Here is a 9,210-nt window from a genome sequence, read left to right on the forward strand (position 1 = left end):
TAGTTTTGTTTTTGTTTTTTTTACTAGCCACCAAGAAAATCTCCTTGTAAACAAAGGGAAACAAAAGAAGCCCGATCGATGTATTGATTTTGAGTGTGAACCGCTATTTTACTCCACTAGTAAAGCCATCAGGCGTGTTACTGTTGTTGGTGTAGTATTCTAACAATGTTGATGTTGCTGTAACCAGAAAGTTGGGAAAAAACAATCTACATTTCTTGTACAATTTCCTGTGCAAATATCAGCTCTTACAACTTGCAGCTGGGTCTGCTGCGTCGTATTTGCATTTTTTTTTTTTTGTTAACTAGTCGGCAGGGGGAAATCTTGCAAACGAAGGTAATCATAAGAAAATGCAATCATAAAGTAGAGATGTTTTTTAGTTTAAGCCGCTTTTTTACTCATGGTCTCCATTAGTCAACGCATCTAACGTGTTACTGTTGTTTTGGTGTAGTTTTCTAACAATCCAAGTGTGCCTGCGTTGACGTATGATGTTGAAGTATGAAGTTGGAAACTCTTTTTTTCTACATTTCTTGCACAATTCTCCATGCAAATTTTTCAATGACTATGCAGGGTTTTTTTTACTAGCCATTAGAGGGAAACCTTGTAAACAAAGGAAAACATAAAAGACGCTATCATAGTACTAATTTTTGAGTTTGAACTGCTATTTTACTGCCACCAGGGGGCGGTCTCCTCGAGTAAACCAATCAGTTGTGTTACTGTTGTGTTGGTGCAATATTCTAACAATCCAAGTTGCCTGTTTTGAGGTATGATGTTGCTGTAACCAGGCAGTTAGAAAAAACGCAAATAACGTTTTTTTTTTTAATTTCTTGTCCAATTTTCTGTGCAAATATCTGATCTTACAATTTGCAGCGTGTAGTCTGGTGCAGCCTTTAAGTGAAAAAAATAGATTACGGTTGTACATATTGTGCCCAAAAATCAACTCACATAAGAATCTGTATTCTTATTAAGTCTAATCACAAAAAACTAATTCCAGATTTAATTTGTTTTTTGTGACACAAAAAAAGTGAACATAATATGATTTTGTGATTGAAAAATAATTTGCAATTTACCTTAAATGTATTCAATTCTATTCTTTTTTTCGCAGTTAAAATAGAATTGGAAACTTCTTTTTTGGGGAGGAGGGGTCCAAGGTCACCTATAGATTTTTTTTTCTTTAAATAAAAAAATCATAACCTCTAGCAAAACAAAACTTGCCTTCTAAAAAATGTCTTCGAACTAACATTACGCCCTCGGATTACCCAAATAAACTTCATATATTCGAGAAGGCTTTTGAGTTCTGTGTTTTGGGTCTCAGTAATCGTGGAAAAGGATTTTTGTGTGAATGTTTGCGTGTGTACAGTACATATCAGGGATGTTTAATATCGCTAGTACTCATTTCTTGAAATGAGGCCTGGAATTTATATTTATATAAAAACGTGGGATTTGAGCAGAAGTGTGTATACTACCGTATGAATCCATTTTGTACAATTTGTTCTTTTTTTAATCTCTTAAACTCATTTTGAAAAATATACGTTTGACATCTCTTCTGATTGCTCTCAACTTTATCTGGGAAAATATCAGATTACCTTGTGCCTATTTTTGTTCTTTCATTTTTAGAAGGCGATATTACATTCGTAATTGACGGTTTGTTTGTTTTTTTTCTCATCTAATTTTGAAGCTTCAGTTGATTAATCTTCATCTTGGGGCGAAGGGGTTGTCCCAAATGAAATTTCTCAAATATATCAAAATATGAATGCTGTGGAAAATATGGAGTGCGCTGAGTGTTTCCCGTGTGAAAAGCTCAACCTGCCAGTCAGCTTCACGCTGTCACTTTAACTCACGCTCAAGTGTGACCCACTTTAAACAAGTGACTGCCACTTTTTTTTTTATTTACCGCTTTGTTTGCGCCATTTCACCGCAAAACAAAAAAAAAAACATAGCTCCTCATAAAAATCATTTTCATCCAATATTTCATGTGTTTTTGTTGTCTTTTTAGAAGCTTCTGCGTAATGGATGAGCAGGTATCTCAATGCCGCCACATTAATTCTGTTTGGCTTGCAGGCTGTTAATGAAGCGCACACACAGCATCCCCCCACATGCACACACACACACACACACACACACGTTTTCCACCCGCGGAGTGTAATAAATAAATCATAATGGCGCAGAAGTCATGCATATGAGCAACATGCGCAATACGCATTGCTGCTGCCGCAAACGTAAAGTGGCAATTTTTGCAGCCCTAATTTGTGGATAGCGTCCAAGTGAACGTTTCAGTATCTTTGTTTTAAAGAACAAAAATAAATACGTGTCTCAAATGTGAGGAGTTAATTTTTGTGCGCTGTCAAGTGAGCTCGCCAATTGTAAATCTTAAAAAAAAAAACGGATAAAATACTGTTTAAAAAAAATCTGACGTAGAAATAATGATCATGACGTCACTGGGTGCATGACAAACCTCTCGGATGCTCGCCATATGGGCGACAAATCTTTCTAGGATGTCATTACACATTTTTAACCAGATCGGAAATGAAGAAATAAGCCATAATCACTGAAATAAATATGTACTGCATTTATAATGGCGGCAAATTCCTCAAATGAACGCCCCATTGATCAATTGGCCCAAGTGTGCGCTCAAATACTAAGCAAATATTCATGAACTCACAAATGTAAACAAGGTCAGATCAAATCTCGGTAGCCAACGTCCGGTGTAGGGGCCATATATAGGCTTCATCTGCATGCTTTACTCTACAATAATAAAAATTGAAGCATCGTAGTAGTCAAACAATAGTAGTTCTCCAAAGTTTGTTTTTGTTGAATATGCAAACGATATCATATAGAAAATAAAAAGTCGGAACTCATCCACACCCTCCAAAATGTCAGAGCGATAGTTTTCATGCCAAAATTCAACGTGCGAAAAATCTCATTCTATGGAACCAATATTCATCCGAATGAAAGCATCCTTGCTCATATAAAAACCCGCCAAATCGACTGAGCAACTTCGGAGTTTTTCCTCATGAATTAAAACAGAAAAATGTAAGCCCCCCCCCCCCCCTTCAAATTCCCCACAAAACTATATATGGGCATATATCCGGTCCTTGTTTAAAAACTCCCATGAAAGCTGAAAGCACCGTTGTTTGCAAATATACTCATCGCGTATAATAACAATAATGTTCCAGGGGCTTTAGCGGGGCCCTCTAAGTGGCCCCTGATGGGAAAAGTGGCCCCCACGCACAGCCTCGCTGCATTTTGGAGAATTACTCGTTTTTGCTTTGTGGCAAGCCCCGCTGAGAATGTCCAAACGCGCCCGTGTGTGTGTGTGTGTGTGTGTGAGTGTGAGCAGCTGCTGGCGGGCCCACAAAAGGACACATTCCCAATGCCGGCGCGTTCCCGCTGCCCAGCGCGTGCACGTGCACGACTCCTACTGCGCATACATGCGACGCGAACGCTGCAACTTTCTCACTTTAAAAAGTGTTTTTTTGTTTTTTTTTGCATAGTTCAAATGTTTCTTTTAGTCTAAAATGTAATAATAATAAGCGGGAGTTGTACGTTTGCATTACGTCTTTATTCATTCCGTTCGTCTCCATCTAATAATAAACTTTGAGCTGTTTATTTGCTAATGTTAAGTGGCTTTTTGTACAAAAAAAAAAAAAAGACAAAGAAAAAACGGACAATCAGACGCGAGCAGTCCACGTGATCCAGAGTCCGAGATCTCCTTTTCCCACGTTTTGTTTTTTCTTTTTTTCGGGTGGAGTGAGGGGGTCCCTACCGCGCGTGCGGCGGGCTGGACAAGGGGTTCAGTGCCGGCTGTCCCCCGGCTCCGAGGCCGTGGATGAGCACGCGGGGCACCAGCGGCCTCTGGATGCCCGCGGCCGCTGCAGCCGCGGCGGCCGCGGCTGCAGCGGCCGCCGCCGGGTGCGAATGCGGCGGCGGCGGAGGGTGAGGCGGGTGCGGCGCCGAAGGAGTCCGGTACATGCTGCTGTACATGGCGGCCGCCGCCGCCGCCGCGGCCGTGCCGCCGTCCACCGACCCCAGCAGGCTCGGGTGGTAGAAGTAGGGCGACGGGAACATGCGCTGCAGGGCCGAGTAGTTGCCGGCCTCGGCCAGCAGCTCCAAGCCCACCGCCGTCTGGCGCTTCCACTTGGTCCTGGGAACAAACCAAAACAACAAAAACGTCACGATTTAACCGAGGCCAGCCTCGGAAAAGAAACACGTTGGAAAGTGGAAGAAAAAGAACAAATACGATCAAAATCAGGCGGAGCTAACTTCCGGTATTTATGGCGTGCAAGATTTTTTTTTAATTTATTTTTTGGGTGGCGCCAAGATTCTATATGATGTTTCAATGAATAATGAAAAAAAGGGGGCGGGGGTCTCAAATCAAATGTTAGCGATTGTATGGGCAGGAATCAGTCCACCATTTTTTTCTAACTTAAAATAAAATAATGTGTAATGTTCATTATGAATTACGACGGAAAACAATAAAAAACAAAACCTCTCTGGGGTCCGCAAATCAAAACTTATTGATTTAAAAAAAAAAAACATTTTTAAAATATCCATCAAGAATGAGTCATAACAAAGACAAATTGCTTAATCCTTTAAGTGCACGAGATTTTGTAATGTATATTGTATATTCAATAATAGCGTTGAGATACTATGAGGATTTTAATTGGTTCGATTTTATTACTTTTAAGTTTAGAAATCAGGTGTATAGTCAACTTCCTATATATATATATATATATATATATATATATATATATATATATATATATATATATATATATATATATATATATATATATATATGTGTGTGTCTGTGTGATATATAGAGACAATTTTGCAGGTCACAAATTGACTGTGAGAAACTTGCGCATTTATCCGGTGGATATTAGGAATTTACAAGGAACATTTTTTTTTCCTTATTTTCATTCTACGTGAGTAAATCAGGCAAAGATGCTCTGTCTTTTTCAAGCCATACAAAAATAAATTATATTTGGTGAACCTGTTGGGTGTAAATGAGCATAAAATTCAAAATATAAAAAATAACGCTTTCATTTTTTTACGTGCACACAAATGAATAAAAGGGGAGGAGCTTGTGATGTCATTTTCCTGCGCCCAAAATACCCTAAATAAGATGTGCGCCACTTCCGGTTGTTGGGGATGTGTGTGCACGTGCATGCATTTTTTTTTTTTTTTTGGTAAAAAAATGTAAATGTAATGGTAATCACGGTTGACGTTTTTTTTTTTTTTTTTTTTTTTCGTGTAGCTGATGACTGAGGTAAAAATGCAAATGGACAAAACCTCCGCTGGTGCGTTGTTCGTCCACCTTGCCAGTGGGAAAAAACAACCACCCAAATAAGCAGTGACTGTAAAAGTTATACGACACTATTCGGATTAACAACTAAAATAAGCCTGATTTGTTTACACCAAACGTGATACTTTTAATGATGGTAAACACACACAAACAACGATCAACTTTAACACAAATATAGTGAGCAAACAAGCAATCGATTGAATCCAAATCTTCACAAAATACATTCCGTTTGACACATTATTTATAGCGTTCTTTCAATTGTTGGGCGATCAATTTCCTCATGATCCTCAAACATTTAAAGAATAATTCGCCATTTTTTTCTGTTTGCAGTTAAAAAAAAACACCTTCCCAGCAATACTCAAATTAGTAACCAACACAGTTTAGTTCAAATGATGTGCATAAAGATAAGCCACTAGTAGTCAAACGAGCATCAAAGTATAGCAAAATTACCGGCAATAATTTTCAAGATACAACCCTTTAAATAGTAGTATAGAATTTTTTTAAATCCGCCGCCGAAAGGATTTAAACAAACCAGATATTTTTCATTCAAGTCAAATTAATTCTTCGTTTGAAGCCTGTTAAGACACTTTTTTTAATTCCGTTTAACGCGTGCGGTATACATCGAAAGAGATATGTCTACGCATGGACTGTTTCCCTCTGCATTACCAAACTTATAATAATCGATATTCCTTTGAATCGTCTCCTGTGTGCACTCACAATCTACACGAGCCTAAATCCAGCATCAAAAAGCAAATCCGAATCAAAAGAATAACGTGATCCAATCGGGGGGAAAAAAAATCGTTGCTATTTTTTTCTGTCAGAACCAGCGCTATACATCATATTGAATACAACGCACAAAAAAAGTAGTTGTCCTATATTTGAAGTCAGCACTTTTAGGCGCATGCAAGTTTTTGCAGGCATGCACGTACGCATGCGCGCTCGTACCGTCTGTTCTGGTACCAGGTCTTGACCTGCGTGTCGGTGAGGTTGAGGGCGGCGGCCAGGTCCATGCGGTCCTGCACGCTCAGGTACTTTTGGCGCTCGAAGCTGCGCTCCAGCTGGTTGAGCTGGTGGTCGGTGAAGGCCGTGCGCGCCTTGCGAGGCTTCTTGGTGCGCGCCGGCGGACTCTCGCGGCTGCTCGAGATCTCGCGCTCGCCCTCCTCCTTGCTCCCTGCTTGGCGTGCGGGCGAAGCACAAAAAGAAAGAAAAGAAAACAACATTCCGTTGGTGTGCCGAATGCGCTTTTGTTACGTGCTGCGACACGGAAAAATGCGCCCGATCCGGATGATTTTTTTTTTTTAAAGTGATTGGATTTAGATGCTCTTATTTCGCACGAAAATTTCGAATCCACGCAACACTTGAAAATGCACCAACAAGTGTGTTCCGCTTTGCTTCGTCCGTTAATTTTGTCAAACGAGTTTTCAGAATAGATTTTCGTTCGAAGCAGTTTTCATAATACAAATAATATGTATGTATATTTTTAAAATGGCATTTTTTTCCATGTATGCATTTTGTTTTTGCAAACGCAATTCATCATTTTGGGAAAATATTAATTTCTCGTCTAATGTAAAACCCCTCGCTTACGAAAACCATTTTTTCGTGTATTTTCATTAAAAGGAAGTATTGTTCAAAGCATTACTCGTCGAATGCATTTTTTTACGTGTTGTACATAGGTCTTTTTTTTTGGGGGGGGGGGGTCGTTTGAAGCCGGAAATACTCGAAGGAAGAAGCGATTTTGATTTCAAGCTCTCTCGACACATTTTTGGTGCGTGCAGTCTGATAAGAACGATATGAGAAATTCATATAGGACGTTACAATCGTACAAGGTGACAAATTACAGTTGGGCGTCGTTTGAAATCATCCCTTGTGTTTTTTGAATTTGCAGCGGAAATTCCCGGCGACGCGCGAACCGAATCACCTGCGTCAACTTTTAAATGAACTTGAGCTGCGGCGCGTGTTGTTGTAAAAATCAATATGTCAATCTATTTGTAGCCCCCCCTCACTCACTCACGCACACCCATTTTTTTCACCCCCCCCCCCCCCCCCCCCCCCCACCTTCCCCTCCTGCCTCCAGGAGTAACAATCATCTCTCTAATTGAGCCACCAGGGAGGCTCCGGCGCGCAGCTCCGCTCACCCCCCCCCCTTTCCCCCCCGCCCCATCCCGGGCGCCTCCGTACCGTTGCACTTGACGTCGCCGTGCAGCAGCATCTCGTCCCGCCTGTCCAATTTCCCCCCGCGGGGCCCGTCGTCGTGGAGCTCCATCTTGGGCCGGAAGGCGTCCGGGGCCGCGGCGCTCTCGGCGGCCTTCCCGCCGCCCGGCGACACGCAGGCCACCAGGCCGGCGCTGGTGCTGTAGGGCGCGCAGGCGGCCAGCGGCTTGTTGCCGTCGCCCAGGATGTCCTTGATGAGGAAGGACGAGGTGGCGCCCCGCGGCCCGCTGCAGCCGGCCCCGGCGGCGGGGAGCAGGAGGTGCCCGGACGGAGGCCCGCGCTGCTGCTGGAGGTGCCCCCCCAGGTGTCCGTGGCCGTGGCCGTGGCGCTGCAGCAGGATCCCGGCGTCCGAGTCGGACGCCTGGTCGCCGGTGACGGAAAGCGGTGACGACGGCGCCGTGCCCGCCGCCGTGTCGGCGTCCGAGCAGTCCGGCGGCGACGGCGGCGTGGCGCAGGGCCGCCCGCCCGCCAGGATGGTGTCGATGCCGAAGCTGGAGCCGCTCGATGCCTCCATCTTAGCGGGAGGGGGTCGGCATCACAGCCCGGGCCCGGGCGCCCTGCAGCCTCTCCTCACGCGGCCCCCAAAAGTTGGCACCCAGGATAGGAGGGGGAAAAAAAAAAAAAAAAAAAAAAAAGAAGGCAAGTAAGTCCACAATCCAGCAGGTCGAGCTCCACGGCATCCACGTGTGCGCCCCCTCCCCACCACGCAGCCCCTCTTCTTTTTTCTTTTTTTTTTTGGTTTATTGGAAGTTGCGCGAAAGTTGCGCGTCAAGGCGCCGGCGCGCTCCGTCCGTCCGCCTGCCGCATCGCATCGCGCTCCGCAACCTTTTGCAGCTAATCGCCGCACTCGCAAGCTACAATGACTTCTCGGGATGACGTCACGCCCAACAAAAAGTGGGGGGGCGATTAAGATTTTCTCCTTTCTAATCAACACGGCAACGCCGCTTGTCTCTTCTCGGCACTCCAAAAAAAGAAAGAAAAACCTCCTCCTCCTCCCGCTGCTTCATCTTTTCATGCACCTGCTCCTCCCGCAGGATTGGCTGACGCCCGGGCCCTGAGAGCCAATCAGCGCGCGGCTTCTTGAAGCCGCTTCTCAGTGCTGAGGCTGAGAAATGAAGCCTGTTTTTTTTTTTTTTTTTTTTTTTTGCTCTCCGCAGGCCTCAGCGGCGAGCTTTTATTTCCTAAACACTCAAAGAAAACAAGACTTTTGTCTTTTTTGTTCGTGTGAAAAAAAAAGGAGATTTAATTCCGGCGTCTTGGTAGGACCCCCCCCCCCCCCCCCCCGTCCCGCCCCCACCACCCCATTTGAAAGATTTATTTGGAATGCATGCGTTTGTGTGCGGAGGAGTGAGGGCGTTAATGAAGGTTGTCATTTGATTCATTAGTCGAGTCTTTAATGAGTCTTTAATCAGCTGACGAGAACATTTTGCCTCATTAATGATTTTTCTTGAATATTTGTCAAACGCAGCTTTCGTTTTTATCCGCCTTGCATTTCATGACTTTGACTCTTTCCCGCGTCGGACTTCAGCATTCACGTCAAATGCGCTTTTTAAATCGACATCTTGTTTTTATCCATCAATTTTAAAGCTATTTCGTTCAAAAATATATCTACCAAATTATCAAACGTCTGAGAACGTGTCAAGACGATTCCTTGTACTCCGGATTGATTTTTTTCCGAAGCATTTAGTACAACA

At 43.5% G+C, this 9,210-nt stretch overlaps 1 protein-coding gene across 1 annotated transcript; it reads right to left on the minus strand.

Moving 5' to 3' along the window:
- Positions 1-3,524: 3,524 nt before the first annotated feature.
- Positions 3,525-8,514, minus strand: barhl2 (BarH like homeobox 2). Its single transcript, XM_088426675.1, has 3 exons — positions 7,484-8,514; positions 6,251-6,476; positions 3,525-4,141 (listed from the first exon to the last, which is right to left on the minus strand). Exons 1-3 carry the CDS (start codon positions 8,028-8,030, stop codon positions 3,760-3,762), a joined length of 1,155 nt encoding a protein of 384 aa, XP_088282801.1. The 5' UTR covers positions 8,031-8,514; the 3' UTR covers positions 3,525-3,759.
- Positions 8,515-9,210: the final 696 nt, after the last annotated feature.

This window comes from Hippichthys cyanospilos, chromosome 10 (genome assembly GCF_059441005.1).
Source record: "Hippichthys cyanospilos isolate Australia breed blue-spotted pipefish chromosome 10, RoL_Hcya_1.0, whole genome shotgun sequence".
NCBI classification, from domain to species: domain Eukaryota; kingdom Metazoa; phylum Chordata; class Actinopteri; order Syngnathiformes; family Syngnathidae; genus Hippichthys; species Hippichthys cyanospilos.

Bases quoted from the DNA above. Each gene is read 5' to 3' on its own strand.
- barhl2 (XM_088426675.1), bottom strand. From the start codon at position 8,030: ATGGAGGCATCGAGCGGCTCCAGCTTCGGCATCGACACCATCCTGGCG. The intron at 6,477-7,483 runs GTACGGAGGCGC...CACGCCAAGCAG, and splicing joins CGGCGACGTCAAGTGCAACG to GGAGCAAGGAGGAGGGCGAG. The intron at 4,142-6,250 runs GTACGAGCGCGC...GTTTGTTCCCAG, and splicing joins ACCTGGTACCAGAACAGACG to GACCAAGTGGAAGCGCCAGA.